This window comes from Melanerpes formicivorus, unplaced genomic scaffold, assembly GCF_026170545.1.
Source record: "Melanerpes formicivorus ecotype bairdi unplaced genomic scaffold, bMelFor1.0.p_v2 SCAF_8, whole genome shotgun sequence".
NCBI lineage: Eukaryota > Metazoa > Chordata > Aves > Piciformes > Picidae > Melanerpes > Melanerpes formicivorus.
Genome location: NW_027142360.1, coordinates 23,012,171 through 23,038,601, shown reverse-complemented (window position 1 = coordinate 23,038,601; position 26,431 = coordinate 23,012,171). Strand labels below are relative to the sequence as shown.

Genomic DNA, 26,431 nt, shown 5'->3' with positions numbered 1-26,431 from the left:
ACTTCTGAGCAGTACAACAGCAAAGCATTTTTCTGGTCTTACAAAGTATGCTCATGAAGTGCAATTTTTTTTTCCCCTCCCAAGAACGAGACTTTAGAGATATGAAGTGGTGTGAATTTTATTCCCCCCTCCCACCCCTCCTCACCCCCGGGTATTTCTCCCTCTTTGGCCTCAACAATGACATTTCTAGTTAATTGGATAAGATTGCAAGAAGCTTTAAACAATTGTCAGGCTTGCATTTTGGGAAAGAGCTGTGAAATGCAACATTAGACTAAAATAAAAGTTCTCAGTTTGTATAAAGTTCAATCACTATCTAACAAAATAACATCAATATTGCCTTGGGTGCTTTACAGAGAAGGAAAAAAATAGTACAAAGTAAAGTAAGTATCCCCCACAGAACTTATCAAAAGAGTGGTAGAGTGTGGAACAAATTTTCAACCTGACAGAAAAGACTTCTCCCTGCCATGCATGGAAAAAAACAAACAAAAAAAAACCCAACATAAAACTTCTGAGTGAGCTGGTAATAATAATAAAAATATATATTTGCAGTTTCTGTGTAAAAACACAGCTTTTCACATGTGACTTTTTGTATAATGAATTTGAATCAAACAAAAAAGCATGGAGGCCCTCTTGGGCTTTTTTTTTCTTTCAACCACCCAGTCTGAATGCAGTCTCTGCTTGTCTCCTAATCACATTCTTGCTTCTCCAAAATAGAACCTCATTTCCATGCATCATCACACAACGTGGCCTGGATTCCTTCCTTACCTAGCAGTATAGGTGTTAGTGAACATTACAGAAGATCCTAAAAAAATGCCTGTGATCCAGTGCAAGGATCTTCAAAACACAATAGTTCATATATGATATAAGAAGTGATTCCTAAAAACGGTGTAGCAGAGAAACCATCAAGATTCATCGTAGCAAGACAGAAGCTTCACATGGAGAAGAAACAGATTAGACATTAGATAAATAGAGGCAAATTAGACATTCAGACTGCAGGAGAACACTTCAGATAAGATGATTTAGCCAAATTTAGCTGAAAGCTTACAGTCATTTAATTAAAGTTGCTCTTGTGGAAAAACTACAACCTTTTAAGTGAAGCCTGTTAACTTCCTGACAAAGATTGATTTTGCAGACAGTCAGGTATACTTTCAATACTAATAATGAAAGCACCATTCTAAAATCAAGAGAAAACAGCTGTGTCTCTGGCATGCTGCAACTGTAGTATCAATACTGATACAGGATCTGCAAAGTTTATGTAGCAGGGAAGAGCTAAGACGCCAAAGGGCTGTCAGTAGTGCAGAAGCCTGTGTTCTTTTAAATGGATACTTCAAGTAGGCTAACAAAAAGATACTGAAAGTGTTAGGGCAATCACTTCTCCTAAGAAACTTCCTAATCTAACACCTAATGCAACAGACTTTACCCCCATGCTCAAAATAAAGGGTTAGCTAGAGTCTCCAGATAGCTCTAGTGCAATAGTCTCAGGCTTTTCAGCATCTCCTCCTATGAGAGATGCTCCACTTCCTGAATCATCCCCGTGGCCCTTCACTGGTCCCACTCCAGTTATGCCTGTATCTCTTGCGCTGAGGACCCCAAGACTGGACAATGCACTCCAGGTGCATCTCAACAGTACTGATTGGAGGAAACAATAATCTCCTGCAGCATTATATACAAAATACTAATGCCCTTCAAGTTAATTTGTGAAACCTATGTGCAGATTAACTTTAAATGTCACTCAGACCTCATTCTGAATCTTTGCAGTCAAATAAAGGGAGCTTCAAAAAACACTGTTGCATCTCACATAGACCTTTAGTTTCAAAGCTTGTCAAGTCTAGTCTGAAGTGCCCTGATTTGGATGAGTTATCACATTGTTCACACCTGCAGAACTTGTTGAGTCTAGTTGGAGTCTCAGCAAAGCTGCCACTTAAAAAAGAAGTCCCTAAATTCTGGAGTGATCAAAATGTAGTTGATCAGTGACTCCCTGACTGCCACAAAGTTTTGCTAACCAGCTAGAAAAAAAAAAAGAGTTGTGCATTTTAATGAATCAGCCTTAAAATCTTCTTGTATGTCCAGAAAGCATCAGAATATTCCTTCCACCTTCTGAAACATTTTGGATCAGATATCCTCTTGTATCAAATTTCACTTTGTTCCACCCTCCCCTGGAAGTGATAAGTGACATTACTATTAGCACTACTGCTACACATAGCAATCCTAGCTCTGAGCAGGATTCTATTCTACTTTGTTATGTACACTTATTAACTTTGTGAGGTTTTCAGCTGGAGAAAGGACAAAGAAATACAGGGACCTACATGAAAAAGCATGAAAATGCATCTGTAACTAACTCTCAATAATTAAAGGTTATATGCTGTCAATTCTCCCAGGTGCTTAATACTGTGCAAAGAAAATATTTCTTTTGGGGTGGGTTTTTTGGTTGTTGTTGCTTTTAGGGTTTTTTATGGTTTATGGTGGGTTGTTTATTTGGGGTTTGTTTGTCTGTTTTTTTCTGAGTCATATTGCAAACACTGATTCAATCAGAGATTAAACTTGAAACTAGACTATCAGTGTAGAAAAATCTGTGTCCTACTCCTTCATTGGCACTCAGGATGTACATGTTATTAGATGTCATTGTCTAAGTTATCAAAGGTAGCACTTCATGCTGAGTAAAAAAGAAACAAGATGTTGAAAACTTACTTCTGATGATGTGCAGCAGACTGAGCTCTGCTCCCAGCCTATGCAGCTACTCTGTCACTCTTCAGGCATCTGAAGAATACTGGGCAAGAACTAAATACATAGTTAGTCATTCCATGTTATAGGTTGTTCAGATTTGCAGCCTCTGCACATCCTTGATGTTGAGCTAGCAGCTCAGCCAAATTCAAGGAAAATATGAACAAAATAAAGAATTTGCAGCACTCAAAAGAGACATTGGTTTGTAAAACACAGGGGAAGAAAGCTCCAAAGTTAATTGTAGAAAGAGTCACAGCATAGGATGCATTATTTACCTAGAGCTCCCTGACACCCTGCAATGGTTCTTTCTGTCTCATTTTATTTCATTGTAGAAAAAGATCAGGTGTGAAACTAATAATCTATGAAATTTGGTCTCTCACACCTCCCACCCCCCCCCCCCCCCCCAAAGGATTGAAGGTTTATGATTGCTAAGCATGAAGTTAAAACATTGTGTTAAAGAGAGTTCTACACCGTTCAGTCTCAGTCCCAACCCCAGTTTGTTTTATTTACCCTCTGAATTTGAATCTATAGGGCATGTGTAAGAAGTGATGTGAGTACCAGTGAGAAAAGAAATACAAGAATGATGGAGGGCAGTTGGTGTATTTCAAACATGCCTTATAAATCTGAGATGTTGTCTTTAAAAATACATGACATATTTAATCAGGAAGGAGATACTTATTTTTTTTTTCAAATATTGGACAGTAGCAATTGATTAACATTTAAGTAGATCTGGTTCTCCAGGTTGCAATAGATTACTAGATATTAGAAAGGAACAAAAGCAAAACAGGTGAAGAACGTCTTCTCAAGCCAGGAGTAGCATAGATTTGCTTGAAGTTTACTCCAATTTTTAGTACTTCAAGTAGTGAGAAGGAAACAATGATAGAATACACAGAATGGAGCAACAGCAGTTATCAGAGAGGTCTAAGACCTATTCCCTAAGGGAAAGGCACACCCTCTGCAGTTTCCTGACTCAAAGAGGAAGGATAAAACCTTCTCAAACACTTCAAACATGAAGAAAAAGGAAGTGATCTTTCCTCAGTATGCATTGTAATAAATACAACAATGAAAATTCTTTGCTGCAGCACATTAGCAATAAGGAAATAATTTCTAATACAGAGTGACATAGTAGACATTGTAATGTGAGATGGTAGCAGGCCCTCCAAAAATCATTGAACAGCTATCAGAAATAAAAGTTTGGTTTATTGACTCTTGTTGATGGGTGGAAAGCAAACAAAATCGCTGAGGTCTAAGAACTGTTAATTATCACAGAATTGCATTTAGAGATAATATGTGTGGGCATGGCACAGGTGCAGGATACATTACACCTGGAATTTAGTAGGATTTTTTGGAACCATTTTTACACGGAATTCTTATTTAGGCTCTTATTGTATATGGACAGGCTGTTAAATGCCTGAATATTGACTGTGAATCATGGTCAAAGGGCGGTAGTTAACAACTTAGTAGTGGGTACTTAGTCACTTAGTGACTCAACCTAGGGGACACATGGAAAAGAGAGCAGTGCCCCAGAGCTGAATACCTGGTATTAATTGGTGGTTGATAAGAAAGAATGCACACTTAGCATGTGTGGATGATCCTAAGCAAGGGAGGGTAGATAGAGCAAGAAATAATACTAAAAGAGACTTTAATAAACCTAAGGTATAGATCAAGACAAATTTCATGCAGTTTCTCAAAGAGAAGTGCAAAGTTCTGCACTTGAAGCAGAACAGCTACTTTCCTCAGCATGAGCTAAGAAATGTCTGGTCTGACCTGGAAAGCACCTATGGATTGTGGTGGTCTTTTTCAGCTGCTGGATCCTTAAAAAGGAGTCTGCTACTCTGTCTAGAGCTTAAGACTAAACAAAAGCCTGTAACCAGCTGGGGTTTCCAACCGATGTATTTGGTTTTCTAACCAAGTTATTATTGTAACAAAGGCAAAGCACAGCAGTAGACACTGACACAACACACGTCACAAAATTTTCCAGACTTGGCTTTCTCCAGCAACACACAGCTCAAGACAAAATTTAATTCATTCCTACAAGGATGCCCACAATTGATTCATTACTTGGAAAATAATGCCCCAGAGAGATTGCTTGGACACACTAATACTTCAGCTGCTGTTAAGTACTTACGACTCTGCAAGAGTTGGCAGAGTTCAACAGGAAACTTACTGCCCAGTGCAGCTGTGTGGGAGCTCAGGCAAGGCGAGAAACTAATCAGTCTTAGCTGTGCAAGAAACATCATGCTTACAATGCCTCCATGATATGCCTTTTTAGCTTACATCTAGCTAATCAGTGATCAGAATATCAGGAGACCTGTGCTGCTTCAAATATTGATTTAGAAAGCAGAGTAAGTGTCTAAGAGAAGGAGTCAAAGATCAGAACGCAGGAGCAGATTTGCAGAGTGTGCTATTAATTGGGCCATCCTGGTCCTGGGAAACTATCTGGAGAACTTGCTGGACAGATTTCTTGGTGTCTTTCTGAAAGAAGTTCAGAGCTCAGGGAGGAAAATAACATGGGCAACAGGGCACCTGTGGCCGCAGAGGTAGGTCATTGACTCTGTCCCTCCTCTGCCATATTTTAAGACAGTTTCACATGAACTGTCTTCCCAGCATGCCACACCTGGTCTAATAAATCCTCCAACCTTTTTTTCACATACCTATTTAGCTAATACCAGCTATTCAATGAGTCTGCAAGTCTGCAGCTTGTGCTAGTGTTGTGGGGGTGAGACCCATGCAAACCTTCTACTCCCAAGGCAGAGACAACTCACAACTCATTACCCCAGACTGGTGCTAGGCTGACCATGAACAAGAGTTCTGATCATTGATACACTGAGTGAAATAAACACCTCAGAACATGTTTGCAGTTGTAGCACAGAGGCCTTTGAAAGGAATCCTGAAATATCTGACCTGAGGAGGAGGAGGTGTGAGTTGTGGTAGGGAAATGTGAGTGCCTGGATGTTGTTGTCTGCCAAGTACAAAATTCCTTCGGAAGTGCGTGTGCAGTGTCCCTTCCTGCAAGCCCCTGTTGGAGACTAATCCTGTGATGTCGTTTTCCATGAGGAAATGGCATCCAGCTCCTGGTGGTTTGCAGAATAACACGGTATTGACTCAGACAACATGCAATTGCCCTTGTCTGCAGTTGGCATGGGGCAGGGAAAGAGAGACCATATCTGAAATATTTTAGCTTTGCATGGATCTTCCTCTGATTTGTTAGAGATCACTCTGTGTGAGTGGCAAACTACATCCTCAATGGCCAACCCAGGCTGCTGGGCTATGACAGAAGTATTTTCTTGATTTATCAGTCTCTGTGTATTTTCTGGACTTGGCAGCAAGAATACTGGAAACAGTCCAAACCAGGGCTGCAGCCCAGCCTCTTAGATCTCTGACTAGAGAGATTCTTGGGGGAAAAAAAAAAAATAGATGAAACTGGGCTTCTCCACCTCTGTCTCAGCTGGCAGGGCAGTGGGAAGGAGAGACATAAAATAAGGTGTCAAATTACCAATAATGAAGCTAAATTTGTGACCAAAATCCTCCAAAATATCTTGTCCTATCTATCAAATACATAGATGTGGTCATCACATTGAGAAGCTGATAGCTATAGCATTTAAACATTAGGAGACATTATTTGCTAGTTTTCCTTGAGCAGCAGAAACATCTTCAGCTTTCAGAAACACTAATTCAGAAACTCTTCTGCTTTCACTATAAGTTTAGACCCACAAAACAATGGGTAACAATTGAAAAATAAAAAAGAAAGAGGATTTTCTTCCTTATTAAGGCAGCAGACGTTTTTATCTAGAATTATACTAAAAGATATTAAAAAAAAAAAGGAAAAAATAATAAAATTTAAATTCTAGTATAAAGTTAATTATAAATATATAGTTTTTATACACCTTTGGGTGAATGTGAAATTATGGAGTCAAAATGGTTTATGTGGAAATCAGAAGAGAGTATGAAAATTTCCACTTAAGAAACGAGAGGCAGGACATAAAATGCCAACCCAATATATTAGAAAACCAGAGAGCACAGATATTGTGGACAATTCCCTAAAGCCAGCCAGAGACTTCAAAACATTAAAACTTCAGAAGGAAATCTTGAGAAACTTTGAATCTAACTAAAACAAAATGATTACTGAACACAGTATGAAACAATGAATTTTTAAAGTAATTGGAACAAACTGTAGTTGCTACAAGAAAGAAAAATACACCAGCATGTGAAAAGCAATTTGATTTATACGAATTCAAGAAGGGGGGGGAGGGAAGCATTCCAGTTGTCATGAATGTATGTTTGGGGGAATTTTGTTGTGATTGAGAATGTAATATTTGGTTCACCATGCAGTTTTTACTGCGCTGTTTAACAGGTAGCAGGAAACGATGGTCTATGCTGAGCTATCACTGATGAGAAAAAAATGGCGGGAACCCCGCCCCTTCTTGCTGCAGTCCCCAACGAGGTCGGACCCTCCTACATAAAGAGAGAGCCGCAGTCGACAACCACGCACAGTTCGCAGTACGCGGTACGAGCACTGTTAGCAGCATGTCTGGCAGAGGCAAGGGCGGCAAGGGGCTCGGTAAAGGAGGCGCTAAGCGCCACCGCAAAGTGCTGCGCGACAATATCCAGGGCATCACCAAGCCCGCCATCCGCCGCCTGGCTCGGCGCGGCGGTGTCAAGCGCATTTCTGGTCTCATCTATGAAGAGACCCGTGGAGTGCTGAAGGTCTTCCTGGAGAACGTGATCCGTGATGCTGTCACCTACACCGAGCACGCCAAGCGAAAGACTGTGACGGCTATGGACGTGGTCTATGCACTCAAGCGCCAGGGACGTACCCTGTACGGCTTTGGCGGCTAAAGCTTTTTGCTCCCACACCATCTTTAAAACCCAAAGGCTCTTCTAAGGGCCACCCACATAAACTATAAAAGAGCTGTATTGCTTCATTGCTGCTAAAATCTTAAGGATTTGGTTTCAGCTAGGTGCATATTACTGTTAAGCTACAATACAGATAGTGCTATGCATAGTTAAGTAATTACTTCATAACTATTGCTAGCTTAGTTTTTACTGACTGGGTCATTCTGGTGAAATAGAGAAAACATGAAGCTGTCCTGGCTCAGGCTGCTAGCCATAGCCCTGTTGTCACCTCTCTCTGTGGTCTGTTTTTTCACAGTAGCAGAAACAGATACACTTATACAGAAGTTGTCGAGGAATGTAACAAGTGCCTGTAGCAATGCATGTGTTGGGTAAGAAGTATCACAGGTCATTCCTCCCCCGTGTAAAACGTTACAAGGTGGATAATCAGAACATTGTCCTCTGAAAGTGTTTCTAATTTCAGTGAGGTTTATGTTATACTGTGTCCATTTTATTACATTTTAGGAAGCTGCTTATTTCAACTGAGGCAGCTGGAGGCAGAGGTGTTCTTGGCGTCCATTGGGTCTTCCCTTTGCCTGAATGCCCTTCCCTGATCAGGTTCTAAGTACAAACCTCCTGAACAGGAAAACAGCAGATATACAGTGGTTAAAATGGGAAGCTCACACGAGTATGAAGATGTTATTTCACCAAGCAACAGCCTGTGAATTGTTCATATGCTGAAAGAAATTCAAAGCCGTTGAAAACACTGTCCTTTAAATTAGGACATTTTCACATTTAATTGCCTCATCTCAATATGAGAGAATTTACCATAGGAGCAGTAAAAATAAAAACAACACAAAAATACACATACACACACACAAAAGGCATAAAAGGCAACTAAAATAAAATTTAAAAGTCCAGATTCCAAGGTCTAAAATACTGTTCTAAGAGTTTTGTGGAAAAACTATACTAATATTATTTTTCAATGCTGGAGTCCCTATAAATGTGAGCAAAATCAACATGATTTTTCTTCACCTGCAAGCCAGCATTAATTTAAAACTGCCTATGGTCCTTTTGGTCTGTCTTCGCTAAACGTTTTCAATTTCAGAAGTAAAAAATATAGAAATATATGTGAAAACGGTAGATGAGTAAAAGGGGGGTAAGGGGGAGGGGTTGAGAGCCGTTGGGAGGGGAATACAGAGTCGCGCTTTCTAGGCGGGCTTTTTCGAATTCGAAAGCATCCAATAACAGCGCCGCAATGCTACCAGCGAATCAGAGAAGGGAACACGCTATAAAGGACGCCACACAGCGCAGCAGCACCACTGTTACAGCAACAGAGCTCGCAGCAGTTTCTCTGAGCTATTCGAAACTATGGCACGTACGAAGCAGACCGCGCGGAAGTCCACCGGCGGGAAAGCTCCCCGCAAACAGCTGGCCACCAAGGCGGCTCGCAAGAGCGCCCCGGCCACGGGCGGCGTGAAGAAGCCCCATCGCTACCGCCCCGGCACCGTGGCTCTCCGCGAGATCCGGCGCTACCAGAAGTCGACTGAGCTGCTGATCCGCAAGCTGCCTTTCCAGCGCTTGGTGCGTGAGATCGCGCAGGACTTCAAGACCGACCTGCGCTTCCAGAGCTCTGCCGTGATGGCGCTGCAGGAGGCGAGCGAGGCCTACCTGGTGGGGCTGTTCGAGGACACCAACCTGTGTGCCATCCATGCTAAGCGTGTCACCATCATGCCCAAGGACATCCAGCTGGCCCGCCGCATCCGCGGTGAGCGTGCCTAAGGCTATTTTCTCCGTAGTCCTTTACCCTTGCAACCCATCCTAAAGGCTCTATTCAGAGCCACCACGTTTGCACAAGAGAGCTGAGATACTTTTTTTTATACTTGGAAAAAAAATAAGTCCTTTCACGGTATCGCTAGTCTTCCACACTGCTTCACAGTATTTCTACTGCTTAATTTTCTTTTGCAGCTCTGTTCAGTTTATTTTTTTTGGCCTCTTTTCTAGGTATCTTTTCAATTAGATACTGGAATTCCAGTAAAATTATACCTATGTTTCCTATGCAGTTGTCTGAAACTACTTTTTATCAGACTATGCCAGAGAAGAACTTCAAAATACCTAATCAACTGCAAAAAATGCCAAAATCACAAATGAAAAAAATAAGGCAAATAAAGGTTTCCATTTATTAATGATGGCAAAAGTATTTTAATGAATCTGGGGCCTAATTATTAACTTTCTATTTCAAAGGCTTGGCACTTTTTAGGCAGGTTACTTTTGTGTGTATGCCCCATAGTAAGAATTCCAGCAAAGGTGAATCCTAAGGAAGGGTTGAATGCCATATATGCATGCCTGTGCCCTGCCAGGGTTTTCTGAAGAATCCTAGAAATCTGACTGCATAAATATTGAGCAGGCATGTTTTCTGACTACATAAATTGTAGTATTGAACTTGCAGTGATCATATGTACAATACATTGAAGAATACATGAGTTTCCACTCTTTTATTAACACTCTAATTAGTAATTCCCTCCACTCTCTTCCAAAGCCTCCTTTAAGTTTTGTGAGTGGCAACATGTTTGGGCAAATGTATACTTTCTTGGCTGTCCTAACAACATTCCTGTGTTGTAATAAAAAGCCTTACGTGGCTCTCTTCAGCTTTTGCTGTCCATTTTTAAACCTGTTTGAAATAATTTTATTGTTGGTGTGAACAATTGTTGGACTAAGGTGGCAGCTCTCTTTAAAACAGTCTGCCTTATCCGGATTTAACAGCAACGTGATTCCAATGAGATGCAGGAATTTTCAGCTCTTGTGCAGTTCCTGAGCACAGGCCTAACCTGGATAATTGTCAGCCACCTGCACCTGATTGTTCAAAGCTCTTTTGAGTTCAACACACTTAAAGGGAGGCTAATCCACTCTGATATTCTCTGCTCACCCACCTTACCCTCCCAAGTAAAATTCTCTCCTTCCATATTCCCATACTCTTGAAGTGCCTTCACTCCCTTGTTATCAAAACATCTCATTGTACTGCACGGGGAAAAAGCTGGAGACTGGAATTTGAAAACCTTAGTGCTTATACACAGGCAGCAGAATATAAAATGTAACTTTGTGGGGCCCCAAAATCGAATTCAGCAGCCTATGGAAATCCTAGACAATTATCACAATTTACCAGTTAAAAACAGTGCTGCAGCCCTTTTTATTGTAGATGTAAGTGGCTCTTAAAAGAGCCTTTGGGTTTACTGTCAGGGTAGGAGCTTCAGGCACGTTCACCACGGATGCGGCGGGCCAGCTGGATGTCCTTGGGCATGATAGTGACACGCTTAGCATGGATGGCACACAGGTTAGTGTCCTCGAACAGCCCCACCAGGTAGGCCTCGCTCGCCTCCTGCAGCGCCATCACGGCAGAGCTCTGGAAGCGTAGATCGGTCTTGAAGTCCTGCGCGATCTCACGCACCAGGCGCTGGAAAGGCAGCTTGCGGATCAGCAGCTCGGTTGACTTCTGGTAGCGCCGGATCTCGCGGAGAGCCACGGTGCCGGGGCGATAGCGATGGGGCTTCTTCACGCCGCCCGTGGCCGGGGCGCTCTTGCGAGCCGCCTTGGTGGCCAGCTGTTTGCGGGGAGCTTTCCCGCCGGTGGACTTCCGCGCCGTTTGCTTTGTACGTGCCATTGCACAGAAACTACGAAGAGCTACCCGAAGGAGGCAGAGTGTGAGGAGCTCAGCGGCGTCTTTATTTATAGAGCCATCTCGTCTCTGATTGGGCACCACGAAGCGAAATCTCATTGGTTACCGTGGAAATCCTAGCCTGGGCCTGAAGATGTTGAAATTGCCTCTGGCTGTACTGACGTTCTCTCCTACCGCTATCCCGCCAGGACTCCCGGCTCCCTGGACTGGAGCGAGAAGCTATGGGGGGAGGATGGGGGGAGAGGGCTCCCGTAATTTCAGACAGAGCTCTTAAATCCTTTGTTCTTCTGCTTTCTATCTCCTGCAGCCTCCTGAACAGCTTACAATTCACGTGGAAGCTGAAATTCAGTAGTTGTTCGTGAAAGAGTTGGGGTTTGGGTTTTGTTTGGTTTGGTTTATTTTTTTTTTAATTTATTTTTGCGTGTGTGTATTGAATACAAAAGAAGAAAGAAAATAGGGGCATGCAAAACTCCCTCTTACAGTAACTGGCTTATTATTCTCAGAGCTGCAGAGGAAAGATAGCCTAGTCACTCAGCACAAATAGACATCCAAGAAATCAAAGAAAGTGCAGCTCTATAGCTATTAGAAATATATAAATATCTTCTAAACTATTTTCATGAATTGGTATTCTTATCTCTAAGAAATTCAGCATTAAGCACTGCAAAGAAAATTGTGACTTTGAGTACTTATACAATAAAATAATTTCTGAAATTAGAAGGTAAAAAAGGAGTAATTTTTTTTTCCTTCTCTACACATTTAGGCTGTGAGTAAAACAGAAAGTGACCACCAAGGTTTATTGATCAGCATTTGTGAGTCGTCAAAGACAACTCCTTTTCATATTGCAATAATAAATTGCTTCTGCAGGGTTTTTTTGTTTTCATTCCTTTTATGAAGGAGACAGAACACTGATATCTTAGAAGCATACACCAGATGGGCATGCCCTCTGTGTGGAAGAATTAGAAAAGCCTTCACACAAGGCTCCTTTTGAAGCATTTTCTTGAAACGTGTTACCAGGAACATAATTTTCATTCATGGACCCAGCCCCACGCTCTCAAAAGGGTACTGTAGAAAAATTAGTTTTGAAAAAGGAATAAAATTTATTGAGAAGGAACTGAGGGACTGACTGCACATTGCAATTAGGAAAGATATAACAAGAAATATAATCGGGAAAACACTTGTCTTGGACCATTTTTTTCTTAATTTCCCTAAAGAGTACATTGTCTTTTTTCCTTGTAATTATCTCTGATCAGTTAATGAAAACTGATAACGCTCAAGATACTGAGTAGTATCTCATGGCAGTTCTTAAATCGGCATAGATTTTAAGAAATACAGAAATCATGCACTTCAAACTTTTATTGGAGTATTAACATTTTTAAGGGAATTGAAGGAGCACACAAAGGGAAGAAAAGCCCACATTTTACATAGGAAAAATATTTTCACCTTTAACAGAAATACCAAAACAGCTGGGTTCACTTACTGAATCACAAAGCCTTCTACAGCATTAAGCCAGTTTTAATTACTTTTAGAAATTATACCCCTTTTCCAGACATTCCTTAAAAAATAAAACGGTGCAACAGCTCTTTTATGGAAAATGTATGTGGCTCTTAAAAGAGCCTTTGGATTCTCGAGATGATATGAGAGCAAAAAACCTTTAACCGCCAAAGCCGTACAGGGTACGTCCCTGGCGCTTGAGTGCATAGACCACATCCATGGCTGTCACAGTCTTTCTCTTGGCGTGCTCGGTGTAGGTAACAGCATCACGGATCACATTCTCCAGAAAGACCTTCAGCACTCCACGGGTCTCTTCATAGATGAGGCCAGAGATGCGCTTGACACCGCCACGCCGAGCTAGACGACGGATGGCCGGCTTGGTGATGCCCTGGATGTTGTCGCGCAGCACTTTGCGGTGGCGCTTGGCGCCACCTTTTCCGAGCCCTTTGCCGCCTTTGCCTCTGCCAGACATGACGCCGCTTGCTAGAGAACCTGCTCCGAACAGATGTGTGTTGTCGCGGTGTGGCGCGGTCTTTATGTGGGAGAGTCCGACCTAGTTGGGGACTGCAGCGAGAAGGGGTGGGGCTTGGGGCTCGCCCTCGCTGCTTCGCCTGGCCTTCCCTGGCGTGGGCCCCTGTCGGCACAGAAATTGGGTTTAGTGCGCGGTTCCCTTCTTGTAGCAGCAGCGTACATTTTTTTGTACGTTCAAGGTTCTTTCTTTGTGGCTGTTTGTTTGTTTGTTTTGCTCTGTGTGTGTTTGGGTTGAAATTTAATTATCATTTCAAATTACGAATACATGAAAATTTACTGTAATTCTGTAATTCCATCTGGATACACTTATTTGACTTGTGGCTACTGTGTTTCAAACAGCGGCTCCTCATGTTATTTTAATGTGGCATATTGCAGCAAAATCTGTCCAATCCTATTGCTGAGAAATTCTACCCCCCTCCTCCAGATTCTTTCTCCATTTTTTGCCCTTTCTCAGGGATTTCTAGAGGGTAGTTTAACTGTAAAGGTAAAACTAACTCAGAGTTTAACCCATATGGGCTCAAGATTGATTGCTTTCTTTAAGGTAAATTGCTGGGTTTACTAATATCTTAACATTATATGCTTGTGGTGGCATAAGCAACAATGCAGCTATTTTTTAGAGAAATTTTAAAATTACATACAAAAATAAGGGTGTTACTGTTCTTTAGGGGAAGATATGTAACTCTCGATTTTCATTGTTTGGAGGATGAAAATCTTTTGTGATTTTGCTATTGAAAACCAGAAGCAGTGTTTAACAAAAAGCATTCAGTCGGTGGCTTTCCACCTGGAAAACATTAGGGTGGAAAAAATTTCCAGCGTTGAGCTTTTGCTGCCCTCTCATGGACAGTGCTGTTTTGTTTTGCTTTGCTTAGTTTCTTTCCTTTTTTCCTCTTAGCAGCCAAGTGGTTTTGTATAATGCATCCTTCCACAATGTTATGTTATAAGATTAATCAATAGTTGACTCTGTGCCATAGGCGAGAAACACAGGCCGACATCTGAATCATCGTGTCACAGAACATTCACTATTCCTGCTGTCCCTTTCTGGTAGATAAAATTAATTTAGTCTGCTGTGCTTTTCATGCACAGGCCTAGAGGAAACTCAAGCTGGGCGAGACAAAGTTTTGTGCATGCTTCCTTTTATTTTCCCTTTCTGAGAAAACAAACAAACAAACAAACAAACAAACAAACAAACAAACAAAAAAAAAAAAAAGAGAGAGAGAGAGAGAAAAAGGGAAAAAAAATTGTTTTAATTGTACTTGCTTTCCCTGATCAGACACCTAGACTTTTTGGGAGAGTTACCACATGGCATACTTAGCCTTTTTTTTTTGATACTGGAGTGGAGGAAATATGTCTGATGCACATCTTTTTTTAAAGGAAGTCTTCTGACTCAGGAGTGTGCAAACTCAATAGATCTGCCTCACCTGCCGTGTGACAGGAATGCAGGCTGATTTAGTCCACTTCAGGAGCAAGGTTGAGATGCTTACACACAAGAGCTGTGTATGTTATGTCTGGAAATTAAGATCTGCAAAATTGGCCTGCCAAAAACCTGAAGGAGAGCGTCTTATGAACATAAGATGGTCCTGTTTCGAGTAAAATTACTAAAGGCAAGGCTGAAACAAAACTATGCAGCAGCAAAACAGATTTTGAGGGCTATAGTGCCCAAGGAAAGATCTTTGCTGCATAACCTTCAAAACCAATAATAAAGTTGACACCCCTCAGTATCATAATGAGTCAAACAAAGTACATGGTAAACATATGACTATGTTACTCAGCTGTCCACCCAAATCATTCTAAATGTCACCTAGAAGGCAGAGACACTCAGGGTTGCTATATATATACACCACCACCACCTCCCCCCCCCCCAAATAAACAAACAAAAAGACCCAAAAGAAACAAAAGAGCCTCACAACAACCCCCAAATCCCCCAGCTCTAGACCAGACTGAATCAAAACCTGGGGCATGGAGTAAATGTGGGGGCTGTAACTGTTAGAAAGTTAAGCAATGACAACAGACATTCATGGATTATTTTGTTTGTTATGATACCAACTTGTTTTATAATAAGAATCAGCTGCTTAAGTAGCCAAAGAATGACCTCCTAAGATGACATGGGGTCCCTGAGAGATGCATGGTGATCAAATACTGTGACAGTGATGCAGTAATTTAAAATAAGCTACTTCTGGAGCAGAATCAGCAAGGAGTTGTGCACACCCACTGTCACAGTGATGCAAGGCTGAAGGGAAGGAGGATGAGAAGTGATTAATTAGGGGTACTGATTGGTAGGCCATTGACAATATGCTTTTGAAAATAACATGGAATTACACTTGTCCTTCAAGATAATTTTGCTCAGGCCACTCTTGCTCTGTCACTGTACTTCCCTTTTGCAGCTGAGAAAAGTAATGTCCAGTAGGTACCTATGCTACCCAGTGTTTTTTTTCCAAATAGGATTCTGTTGTTTGATGTTACTTTTGTCCCTGTACTGGGAAATACCTCTAATGAAGCCTGCATAGCTAGTCCATACTCACTGAGACACTGGCAGGTAATTTTGTGAACTCTCCATTCTCCTGCGCGCAGGGGAAGTGATGGTACCAGGTGGGTGACTAAAGAGAGGAAAAAGCCTCTCCACAACTTCTCCCGACAAACTCCCCCTGATTCGTTCTCGCTGCTGGAACCCAGACAGAGCTGAGGGGGGTGGAAGGGCTTGGGTGCAGCACAAGTGAGGAAGGAAAATGCAGCCAGGGATAAAAAAGCCCATAGGACGGAGAAGCTGCGAGCACGTACCTAGGCAATTCAGAAGCTTCTTCCACCAAGTAAAAAAAAAAGTAGCCTCTTTTTAACCCTAAAAACGCTGTACACCAGAAAAACCCTAGTCACGGCCAATGCTCGCATAGCGCGGGCTTTTTGAAATCGGTAAAGCTCCGGAGAGTGGGCAGGAGCGCTGACAAGCGCGGCTCCGCATCCCACCTCTGCTTATTAGAAAGAAGTTACGGGGAGAAGGGTGCGTCCCCCGCCCCTCCAATAAGCCCAGTGCTTGTAAGCGCCGCCCAGTTTCCACGGGTCTGGAAGGAAGCTTTCTACCCAGACCCGCAGCGGTGTCCAGGGATGTGGTGAAAGGCACTACCTTGCACCTATAAATGGCAAGAACACTGTCATCGGGTCGACCTTAAACTGGGGCAAAACCGACAGAGAAATTACAATTAGGCGAAAACAAAACACCAGAGTGAAAAAACAGTGTTTCAGCTCTTTTTTAAGAAAATGTGGGTGGCTCTTAAAAGAGCCGTTGGGTTTATCTGCAATGCAGATGAGCTTTTGTCAGCACCCTTTACTTCTTTTTGGGCGTTGCTTTCTTTGCTTTGGCCGTTTTAGGTTTAGCCGCTTTGGGCTTGACTGCTTTAGGCTTCACCGCTTTTGCCTTAGCAGGACTCTTAGCTGCTGTCACCACTTTCTTAGGCTTAGCCGCCTTAGATACCTTCTTGGGGCTCTTGGCCGATTTCTTTGCTGCAGCAGCCACCGGCTTCTTGGCTTTTTTAGGGCTTTTCTTCGCTGTTACCGCCTTCTTAGGCTTCTTGGCAGCAGTAGAAGTTTTTTTCGCCGCTGGCTTCTTAGGCTTGGCAGAAGCTGCCCGCTTTTTAGGAGCCTTTTCCTTCACCTCTCCCGGCTTTTTGCTGAGGCGAAAAGAGCCGGAGGCACCGGTGCCTTTGGTCTGCACCAGGGTGCCCTTGCTGACAAGGCTCTTCAGCCCCAACTTGATGCGGCTATTGCTCTTTTCGACATCATAGCCGCCAGCAGCCAGTGCTTTTTTGAGCGCAGCAAGAGAAAGCCCCTTACGATCCTTAGAAGCGGATACAGCCTTAGTAATCAGCTCGGTGACGCTAGGGCCCGCAGGCTTGCGCGCTTTGGAGCTACCCGTCGCCTTCTTCGGTTTTTTGGTAGCGGTAGCCTTGGCCGGAGCCGGAGCCGCGGCAGCAACGTCCGGCGCAGCAACTGGAGCTGTCTCAGCCATGTTCTTTCTACGAGTCAGAAGGAACAATAGCAGCAGCGCCGCCGTAGCCCCTTTTATAGCGGCACCGCGCACGCTGATTGGTGCTGCCCGCTCCGCCTCTCCGTCCGCCGCTGTGCCAGTTGTGTTTTTTCCAGGCCAAAAAAGGGCTTTTTTCTCCCGAAATTCACTGCCAAGGAACCAAGTTTCTTCCCGGATGGGGAGAGGGTCGTATGTCCTACCTGGCAACAGAGCTTCCCGTTGGAAGGAGCAGAAATGAGGGAAAAGTGAGCCCAGAAACTCCCCAGCTCGGAGCCACAGAGAGCGAGAGAGAGAGAAACTTTCAGTTTATCTTTTAAAATAAAATCATACCATAGCCTAAATGGGCACAGCCAGCATGAAATCTTGCGCTTTTGAAGGTTCTCTCTAGAGCTGAGCAAAAAACAGACTGTTTTATCTGTTGGTCTTCAGATAAATTGATGTTAAAGCCGAGGAAGTAACACAGCTTACCCCGAGGTCCTAGATGCAGATGCAGAACTGGCTCCCTCGGCAGAGCCGCTTTCCTCCGAAATCACATCATTCTGTTCAGTGTCCCTTTAGGGACCACAGTGTTTTAGCCAATCTGTTTTGCCGAGACGTTTCGCCTTTAGTACCGTGTGTGAAAGCTGATGGTACTTTAGGTCTGCCTATCTATTTCAGTTGAACAAAAATGTGTCCTGCTCCCATGATATTCTTGTCATTGCACTATCAATATAACCTTAAAGAAGCAGTTTTTGTTTGTTAAATTCAGGATTTAGGGTTTGGACTTAAAAGAGATAAAAGTCTTTGAATCATACTTTGTTAAAACTTACTGGTAAATAGAATCTGGGATGTAATGCAGCTTGAACCAAATAGGGAATTGTAGCTGAAAATTCAGTCTTCTGAGGGTATGTTCAGTAATCAGAATATTATGTAGAACTGATTTCTCTGTGCTAATGCTTTGCTGATAGCATCTGGTGATTCACTACTTTGCTTCTTTTAGAAATAAAATAAGAATTTACCTCTTTTCAGGAAGGTTTCTTTTCTGGGTCAAACAGTGTATGAATTCCTCGAGGTCTTTTCCAACCTTAGTGATACTGTAATTCTCCCTTTAAAGAGGCATGCTTTCTCTCTCTCTTTTTAATATATGAAACAGCTAACAGTCTGCTTTCAATATTATTGCCTTTTATACATTAAATACTAGACTGCCATCAGCTTCTAAAAACCTCTGAGGTGATTATCATTATTAACTGAGTGAATGAAATGACTGTACAACAATCCTTGCCTGGGATTGTGAAATTATACAAATATATTGACCTTCAAGGCCATGTGGCATTAAAGAAATGTCATATTCTTGCCTGATAATCTGTGTTTATCTGAAAATGCTGAAGGGCTAGACTCAAAGCAAGGACTAGAATCATTCTACTGATAGAACATATCGGGATTTCTGTCTGCTTGCAGATGTGGGATGAAATATATTTTCATGAGGTCTCCCTGCAAAAGCATTTCAGCCTGTAAAATGAAGTTAAATACCTGGCTTGGGGGATCTGACTGCAATAACAAATATGATGAAACTACAAAGTGTGAGACTACAGAATTGTGCATTATGTATTGATCACACACAGAAACTGGAAACTGGTTTAATGGCCCTATCTGGTGGTTATTTCCTATAATAAAGAAGGATTATGATCCTCAGTGACATGACTGGACACTGTCAAAAATGCTGATGCATTTCACTCTGAATTTCCCCCTCCTCCCCCCCCCCCCCCCCCCCCCCAACTACTAGTAGTGAGCCCATGGTAAGAAAGGATGGAGATTTTAAATACTCTCAAAGCAGCGGAGCTACCATTTTGTAATTCTCTAGTCCATTGATACTGTATATAAGTGTTCAAGAGCTATACACATGTAACAGCAGCTTTAAGGACTTGTACACAAAGGAATATTTTAATACTTTCATTTTTACCTATTGTGCTTTATTTTCCTGAATTAGAAGGAAATTGAAGTTGTCTTATAGCAAATCTTGATGAATTATTGTCCTTACCATCATACATGTGCACATTAATTACCATCATGGCAGAGCAGCCAATTTCTTTTCTTCCCACTCAATTATGGTTTCCAACATGGTGAGGCTCACCCTGCTGCTCAGAATGAAGAAACTCCAAGGAATTGGAACTTCTTATTCTTTTTTTTTTTTTTTAATGCACCTATGGGGCAAAATCAATTTCTGACAAAGCATTAGAGCTAAAGGCTGCTGCTGGAGCCAGCTCAGTACTTCAAGGATGAGAACAAACGACTTGCGCTTAGTTCACAGCTTAGAGCTAATAATAAATATGGGCTAAAAGGAATCTTTATCCAGGTCCGAGATTCCCAAAGCTCCTTGAAGAATGAGGTGACCTACAGTGTTTTTCTAAAAGTTGTATCAAAGGTCCTCCCAGAATTGTAGAGTAAGGATGCAAACAGAGCCTTGCCCACAAGCAGCTGGCAGTTCTTGCCATTTAAAAACTCCAGGGATGGCACAAATTTTAATATAGCAGTGAGGGAAGCCAGGGATGTTCGCAAAACTCCCAACACACTTGGAACTCATTTTGTTTACCTCCAGGTGGCAAGAATAGTATAGGGAGTTCCCCGGCTTCATTGATACATGTTACCCTAATTCCTGTTGCTGTGCAACAGGCCCAAGCTCTGATGGCTACTTCAGACCATTTTCTTCTACTAAGGTTACATAAAATGTCAGTTGTTTCTTCTGCTAACATAGAGCTACAATCCCACTTGAATTCTTCAACTGCTTTCATCCTCTAATAGGAAATGGATTAATCTTTTGAGCACTTGCATAACACAGAAGAGATGTTTATGCAGAATCTGATGTCTGCAAACTGCAACTGTAATTCAGCAATGCTCTCAAGAGAGATTCCATCCACCTTTTTTTTAAGAACTTTTGAATGAACCCTCAAAATTCAGGAGTCTGTGTCCCAGCAGCCAAACTCCTGATGCTTTATTTTGTGAAGACTTTAATCTTTGGACATAAGACATTTACCAGGTGACTTTTTTTTTCAGCATATATTGAAGCAGAGAGAGGAGAGGAAGATAATCAGAGGAATCATAATTGAAATGTAATTCAGTGAAGTGCCAAATATGAGCACAAAACACAATAGGTGCCATGCATTTGAAAGTGTTTAGGAACATTTACATGAACAAAGGCCAGGGCACAGGGTGATTCAGGGTGATTTCTAATGTTGACTGCAGTTGTGAACAATTTGAACTTCAGTTTAGAGCTGACATGCTCCTTTTTCACACTTCAGTGAAATATGAAGAGTCAAATTCAAAACATAGAGATCAGAATTTCACTTGAGTATGAAATATTTTGGTACTGATTTCCTGAAAAGCAACAAATACAAAACCACCAAACCCAACCCACACACGATACTCTATTCTGCTGATTTATGAAGGAAAAAAGTTAAGAAAAGGAACAAAAGGAAGAAAAACTGCAAGAAGTGCTTTTAGAATCTTCATAGATACCTAACACTGTATTTGCTATACTTGACTATTTCCTTATAAATCACTAATAATTGTTCATTATTTTCTAGGCAAACACTTATATAAAATGCATGTGAGGGAAAGGAAAAGAAATTCAACGTACTGCCTGGAATGTTCACATTCACTGCAAATCTATCATCTTCAGGCAGTTTATAAGACTCTGTCATGGAGAACAGCTTCAAAGGAACTCGAAATTAGGAGTGCAAGGAAATGTGCTGAACATAGAACAGTGCAGTAACAATTAAAATAGTCATAGTAAGCACGAAAATGAAGGCCAACAGCAGAAAGTTAAACAGGCACTGCTAGACACTTATGCCAGACACTTATGCCATGTCGAAAAATCAATGGGGAAAGGTTCTAAGGAAATAAAAATGCCCAGCAGATGGCAGGAGAGGATAAAACCGGCGGAGCCAGGGAGGGTGCCTCTGGACGCTTTTCGGCCCCTCACAACAGAGTGGGCAAAGGGCTAACCCCCTCCACAGGAAGGCGGGAGCCGCAAGAATCCCAAACCGTGGACACAAAGGCGCTGCACGAGGACCAACAGTAGCACAGCTAGTACCAGCCCCACTACCGAAAACAGCAGCTGAGGGGACGTGTCCGGCCTTCACAGGTGGTCAGTGCTCAGCTACTGCGCCCGGAGGAGAAGGTGCCGGAGAAAGGCGCTTCAGAGGCACCGGAGCTGAAGGACAGCAAGCGAGGAGGAGGCGGAAACAAGAGAGAGACTCAGCGAAACTGAGCGGGACCTAGGGGAGGTGCCCGAGAGAAGCGAAGGGCCAAGGCCCCGCCTCTCCGGGCCCACAGAAAGGAACAGAGGCACAGGCCCCACCCCTCCAGCCGTCCCCTCCCCTGTTCCCAAACAGGTCGGACCCACATGCATAAAAACCATTGGGCAGTAATACCTTTACCAGTTGGATCCTACAAGCGGTGTCATGTCTGGCAGAGGCAAAGGCGGGAAAGGGCTCGGCAAAGGCGGTGCCAAGCGCCACCGCAAAGTGCTGCGCGATAACATCCAGGGCATCACCAAGCCCGCCATCCGCCGTCTGGCCCGCCGTGGTGGAGTCAAGCGTATTTCTGGCCTCATCTACGAAGAAACTCGCGGTGTGCTGAAGGTTTTCCTGGAGAACGTGATCCGTGATGCTGTCACCTACACTGAGCACGCCAAGAGGAAGACTGTGACGGCCATGGACGTGGTTTATGCACTCAAGCGCCAGGGACGTACCCTGTACGGCTTTGGTGGTTAAATCTTTGTCTTCTGGACCACTCTGAAAACCCAAAGGCTCTTTTAAGAGCCACCCACATTTTCATTTCAAAGAGCTGTGTCATGATACCAGTCTATCTGTGTTGCCCTATCTTCATCCATTATTTGTTAGTTTTTATTCTCTTCATTACTACCAGGATCTTTCCCTAGCTTTCTGGTTGCCATGTGGATGGATACATTTGTGTATTGCCTTTTGTTTCATGAAGTACTCTGCTGTTGCATTGTTTTTCTTCGCAGGTCTTCTGCGCCTGCTTTAACGGCATTTCCTCTCAGACAACCTCGCTGTGCCAGCAGTTCCAGGATACTGCAACATTCTGAACTTCAACGGCTTGCTTTACATCAGACAAAAAAAAGGGGGGGGGGGGGGGCCAAGGGAACATTTCTCCCAAGACAACAAAACAGGAAAAAAGAGCAAAACATACCTCTTGTCTGCCTAAGCCCTCCACTGCACAGCCTCGGATGCTTCCTTTCACCTGCCTGTTTATACCTCAAGCTGAGGAACTGCACAGGCTAAGCTAGGTTCCTTAAAGTGGCGGGGCGTACTTTCCTGGGCAGGGTAGAGAGTAGAAAGACAGCCGCCTAACGTGGCCGATGCTCCGGCTGTGAACGGGTTAAGCGGCCTTCCCTTTCAAAGACTGCGCGGGACAGTGGCTCTGAGAGACTTACACTCCGGGCTTTCGCCTGGCACCGCAACCCTCCCACCAACCTGTTCCTCTCCCAACCTGCGAGAACCACCGCACAAGGCTCCGGCATGGGTGGAGGTGCAGGGCCCGGACTATTCGTCCAGATTTGGAATAGCCGGCACAATTGAGACTTCAGTAACTAACTGTAGAACATTAGGTCCTCACTGCCCTGCTTTCATGGCCTTAAGAAACAAATGCATGCACAGGGTCCCCCCCAGCACCCACTTGGGAGCAACTCAAGCTCTTTCATGAAACAGTGGGTGGCTCTGAAAAGAGCCTTTGGGTTTAGTTTCTGTGCTCGACACCGTTAACCGGGCCCACTTTACTTGCTCTTTGCTTTGTGGCTCTCAGTCTTCTTGGGCAGCAGCACAGCCTGGATGTTGGGCAGCACTCCACCCTGCGCGATCGTCACCTTGCCCAGCAGCTTGTTCAGCTCCTCGTCGTTGCGGATGGCCAGCTGCAGGTGGCGGGGAATGATGCGCGTCTTCTTGTTGTCGCGGGCAGCGTTGCCTGCCAGCTCCAGGATTTCAGCCGTCAGGTACTCCAGCACGGCCGCCAGGTACACCGGGGCGCCAGCACCCACTCGCTCTGCGTAGTTGCCCTTGCGCAGCAATCGGTGGACACGGCCCACGGGAAACTGAAGCCCAGCCCGTGAAGAGCGCGACTTGGCCTTGGCCCGAGCCTTCCCGCCTTGCTTTCCGCGCCCCGACATCTTTCAGATCTTAACTGAAGAGCAAACAGAACCCCACGAACGCTAAAGAGAAGCAGATGAATTTGCTAAACTCTCGGGCCTGCCTTTTATACCTCTTCCCCTTGCGCGCTCTCCGGCTCCTGATAGGCCCTGGCTCCTATCGCGGAGCGTTCACCCCAATGGCCACGCGAATCTCGTTTTGTCCAATAGCGACGGGAGCAGCTCCGACGGTCCTTCGACGCGGCCAATCAGAATGCCGGAGAGGTGGGATTCAGCAGTCAGCTCCGCTCGTACGGAATGTTTGCTGCCGCCACAGCTACAGCCACAGCCAGCAGTAAAAAGGGGAGATTACTGGAAGCGGTGAAAGGCGGCGGCACGCTTCCCCCAGGTCTTTCTCCCCGGCTCTTTTCCCAGCTGAAAGATTCCGCCCCTCTCCCATCACCGGGTAGCCTCCAAATCTTCCGACCCTCCAACATCTTACAGGATTCTTTAACCTGGAGAAACACCATAGCTTACTCTGTACTCTGCCGCTCTCCTTTCTCTCCGCTTCCCCCCCCCCACCTCCTCCGTGTCCTACCCAACCAAATGCACAGAGGGCACGTGTGTTTAAAAACGTTTCTGCTTTTCCTGCTTGACGCTTAAAAATCCTTACAACTTTTCTGTATTTCATTTTTCCCTTTTATCTTCCTTTGTATTTTTGAGAGTTTTAAAATGCTATTTCATGAAATTTATGACTTCTAGAATCAGTTTTAAATATTCTTTATATCAAACCTCTCTTCACTGCAATAATTTTGTTTCACCTTTAGGATTTTTAAAAAATATTTGAATATATGTAAACAAAACCTCTGAAGCTTGTTTCACAGGAAATATCAACTAAGAAAATTAAACATATCAGGAATTTTTTGCCTTGGAGAAACATGACAGCTTGCTTTACTGTGCAGACCTCAAGCCCCTTGGTCCAAATCAAGCAAATGAGGCTTAGGCAAACAGCACACTGAAGGCACTGTCTGATGGAATTAATTCACTTATTACAACTTTTGCATAGTTTAGCAATGTAACTGTTTCAAGAAAATAAATGTTAGGTGAGCTTTGAGGTATTAGTGGTAAAAGTCAGTGCTACAGCTCCTTATATTGTGTATGGAGTGGCTCTTAAAAGAGCCTTTTTGTTGGGGTTTTATGACATTGTTGCTTTTTAAACCAGCTTATGCACGTTCACCACGGATGCGGCGGGCCAGCTGGATGTCCTTGGGCATAATAGTGACACGCTTAGCATGGATGGCACACAGGTTGGTGTCCTCGAACAGCCCCACCAAATAGGCCTCGCTCGCCTCCTGCAGAGCCATCACGGCAGAGCTCTGGAAGCGCAGGTCGGTCTTGAAGTCCTGTGCGATCTCACGCACCAGGCGCTGGAAAGGCAGCTTGCGGATCAGCAGCTCAGTCGACTTCTGGTAGCGCCGGATCTCGCGGAGAGCCACGGTGCCGGGGCGGTAGCGATGGGGCTTCTTCACGCCGCCCGTGGCCGGGGCGCTCTTGCGAGCCGCCTTGGTGGCCAGTTGTTTGCGGGGAGCTTTCCCGCCGGTGGACTTCCGCGCGGTCTGCTTTGTACGTGCCATAGCTGTTAAGAGACTATCTGAGACTCCTACAAACACACTGGGGCTCTGTCGGCGTCCGAGCAGTATATATAGCGCTAGGCTCTTCTCTGATAGGCAGTTGGATAAATGCTAAATCTCATTGGTGGATTCAAAGTTTAAAAATCCCGCCACTCTCTGGTAATGCCCAGAGCCTCCTCTTTGTTCTTAGAGCATGCTGTGCCTACTAAAAAAATCATCCCTTTGTCACTGTATTTTCTCTTTCTTTCTTTCTTTTTTTTTTTTTTCTTTTTAAATTTCCGTAGACCATTAATATATCATAGACACTCAGGTTTGTTTTCAGCATTGCATGACTCCATTAACATTTCCTGTTTGTAAGAAAATCATATTAAAGAATAGTAAAACGTTTCATTTCACTGTAGATTTTTTTTTAGCTGATGTTTACTCGGAGACTTAACAGGAATGACATTTCTCTGGAGCTACCTTTTTGTTTAGATACATTTAAATGTTGCAAAACAGATATGCACTATAGGGAAAGAAAATTTAATCAATTTAATGGTAATTAAAAAAAAAGTAGATAGAAAAATTAAAATTGATATATTAGAAACTATAATCAAAAGAGAGAGATAAACCCTTTCTAGCAGCTGTGAATCCTATGTTCAAGCATAGAAATGTTTCAGAATGAAAAGACCCTTAAGATTGTCAAATCCAGCCATCAACCTAAAAGTAACATGTGCACTAATCAATATCCCAAAATGCCACGTCCACGTTTCTTAAAGTGTCCCAGGCATGGTGACTCAAACACCTCCCTAGACTACCTATTCCAATCCCAGTCCACCCTTGCAGCAAATAAATGTTTACTAATATCCAATCTAAATCTCCTCTGGCACATTTCAGGGCATTTCAGCTTGTCCTGTCTGATAGATAGTAGGGAGAACAGAAAGTTCCTCACAACGCTGCAACTTTATTTCAGACAGATTGAGTACAGGAAAAATGTTTAACACTTCAGAAAGAGCAGAGACCTTGTGTCAACACTTTCTCACTCTGTGCATTTCGGTTGGGGCCGGGGGAGGAAGGGGAGAGCGGGAGAGAAGAAAGTAAGCTCTGCTGTTCCTCCAGTACAAAGAGGGTCGCAACATTTGGACCCCAGTGATGGGAGAGGGGCGGAATCTTTCAGCTGGGAAAAGAGCCGGGGAGAAAGACCTGGGGGAAGCGTGCCACCGCCTTTCTCTAATTCCAGTAATCTCCCCTTTTTAATGCTGGCTGTGGCTGCAGCTGTGGCGGCAGCAAACATTCCGTACCAGCGGAGCTGACTGCTGAATCCCGCCTCTCCGGCATTCTGATTGGCCGCGTCGGAGGACCGTCGGAGCTGCTCCCGTCGCTATTGGACAAAACGAGATTCGCGTGGCCATTGGGTGAACGCTCCGCGATAGGAG

At 43.7% G+C, this 26,431-nt stretch overlaps 7 protein-coding genes across 8 annotated transcripts; 2 read left to right on the top strand and 5 right to left on the bottom strand.

Moving 5' to 3' along the window:
* The first annotated feature begins 7,232 nt into the window (after positions 1 to 7,232).
* Positions 7,233 to 7,589, top strand: LOC137442746 (histone H4). The gene has a single exon (XM_068141715.1). The coding sequence runs from the start codon at positions 7,249 to 7,251 to the stop codon at positions 7,558 to 7,560; it is 312 nt and encodes a 103-aa protein (XP_067997816.1). The 5' UTR covers positions 7,233 to 7,248; the 3' UTR covers positions 7,561 to 7,589.
* Positions 7,590 to 8,891: 1,302 nt separating this feature from the next.
* LOC137442745 (histone H3) lies at positions 8,892 to 10,437 on the top strand. The gene has a single exon (XM_068141714.1). The coding sequence runs from the start codon at positions 8,926 to 8,928 to the stop codon at positions 9,334 to 9,336; it is 411 nt and encodes a 136-aa protein (XP_067997815.1). The 5' UTR covers positions 8,892 to 8,925; the 3' UTR covers positions 9,337 to 10,437.
* A 78-nt stretch (positions 10,438 to 10,515) lies between these two features.
* Positions 10,516 to 11,240, bottom strand: LOC137442744 (histone H3). Its single transcript, XM_068141713.1, has one exon. The coding sequence runs from the start codon at positions 11,210 to 11,212 to the stop codon at positions 10,802 to 10,804; it is 411 nt and encodes a 136-aa protein (XP_067997814.1). The 5' UTR covers positions 11,213 to 11,240; the 3' UTR covers positions 10,516 to 10,801.
* A 1,076-nt stretch (positions 11,241 to 12,316) lies between these two features.
* On the bottom strand, positions 12,317 to 13,360 carry LOC137442743 (histone H4). The gene has a single exon (XM_068141712.1). The coding sequence runs from the start codon at positions 13,188 to 13,190 to the stop codon at positions 12,879 to 12,881; it is 312 nt and encodes a 103-aa protein (XP_067997813.1). The 5' UTR covers positions 13,191 to 13,360; the 3' UTR covers positions 12,317 to 12,878.
* A 3,129-nt stretch (positions 13,361 to 16,489) lies between these two features.
* Positions 16,490 to 17,251, bottom strand: LOC137443198 (histone H1.03-like). The gene has a single exon (XM_068142667.1). It carries the CDS (start codon positions 17,244 to 17,246, stop codon positions 16,566 to 16,568), a length of 681 nt encoding a protein of 226 aa, XP_067998768.1. The 5' UTR covers positions 17,247 to 17,251; the 3' UTR covers positions 16,490 to 16,565.
* A 1,997-nt stretch (positions 17,252 to 19,248) lies between these two features.
* LOC137443199 (histone H2A type 2-C) lies at positions 19,249 to 23,526 on the bottom strand. Of its 2 annotated transcripts, XM_068142668.1 has the most exons (3): positions 23,042 to 23,526; positions 21,674 to 21,923; positions 19,249 to 21,453 (listed from the first exon to the last, which is right to left on the bottom strand). In XM_068142668.1, the coding sequence occupies exons 1-3, from the start codon at positions 23,425 to 23,427 to the stop codon at positions 21,439 to 21,441; spliced, it is 651 nt and encodes a 216-aa protein (XP_067998769.1). In that variant the 5' UTR covers positions 23,428 to 23,526; the 3' UTR covers positions 19,249 to 21,438. The 2 variants fall into 2 exon arrangements, with proteins under 2 accessions (XP_067998769.1, XP_067998770.1); XM_068142669.1 differs by lacking the exon at positions 19,249 to 21,453 and having other exon boundaries at positions 21,849 to 21,923; positions 23,037 to 23,526.
* An 872-nt stretch (positions 23,527 to 24,398) lies between these two features.
* Positions 24,399 to 25,151, bottom strand: LOC137443189 (histone H3). The gene has a single exon (XM_068142659.1). It carries the CDS (start codon positions 25,017 to 25,019, stop codon positions 24,609 to 24,611), a length of 411 nt encoding a protein of 136 aa, XP_067998760.1. The 5' UTR covers positions 25,020 to 25,151; the 3' UTR covers positions 24,399 to 24,608.
* Positions 25,152 to 26,431: the final 1,280 nt, after the last annotated feature.

Coding starts and splice junctions, on each gene's coding strand:
- LOC137443198 (XM_068142667.1), bottom strand. CDS start 17,246: ATGGCTGAGACAGCTCCAGTTGCTGCGCCGGACGTTGCTGCCGCGGCT.
- LOC137442743 (XM_068141712.1), bottom strand. CDS start 13,190: ATGTCTGGCAGAGGCAAAGGCGGCAAAGGGCTCGGAAAAGGTGGCGCC.
- LOC137442745 (XM_068141714.1), top strand. CDS start 8,926: ATGGCACGTACGAAGCAGACCGCGCGGAAGTCCACCGGCGGGAAAGCT.
- LOC137442746 (XM_068141715.1), top strand. CDS start 7,249: ATGTCTGGCAGAGGCAAGGGCGGCAAGGGGCTCGGTAAAGGAGGCGCT.
- LOC137443199 (XM_068142668.1), bottom strand. CDS start 23,427: ATGTCGGGGCGCGGAAAGCAAGGCGGGAAGGCTCGGGCCAAGGCCAAG. Junction 21,924..23,041: donor AGCCACAAAGCAAAGAGCAA/GTAAAGTGGGCC, acceptor TGGCGTGCTCAG/TGTAGGTGACAGCATCACGG.
- LOC137443189 (XM_068142659.1), bottom strand. CDS start 25,019: ATGGCACGTACAAAGCAGACCGCGCGGAAGTCCACCGGCGGGAAAGCT.
- LOC137442744 (XM_068141713.1), bottom strand. CDS start 11,212: ATGGCACGTACAAAGCAAACGGCGCGGAAGTCCACCGGCGGGAAAGCT.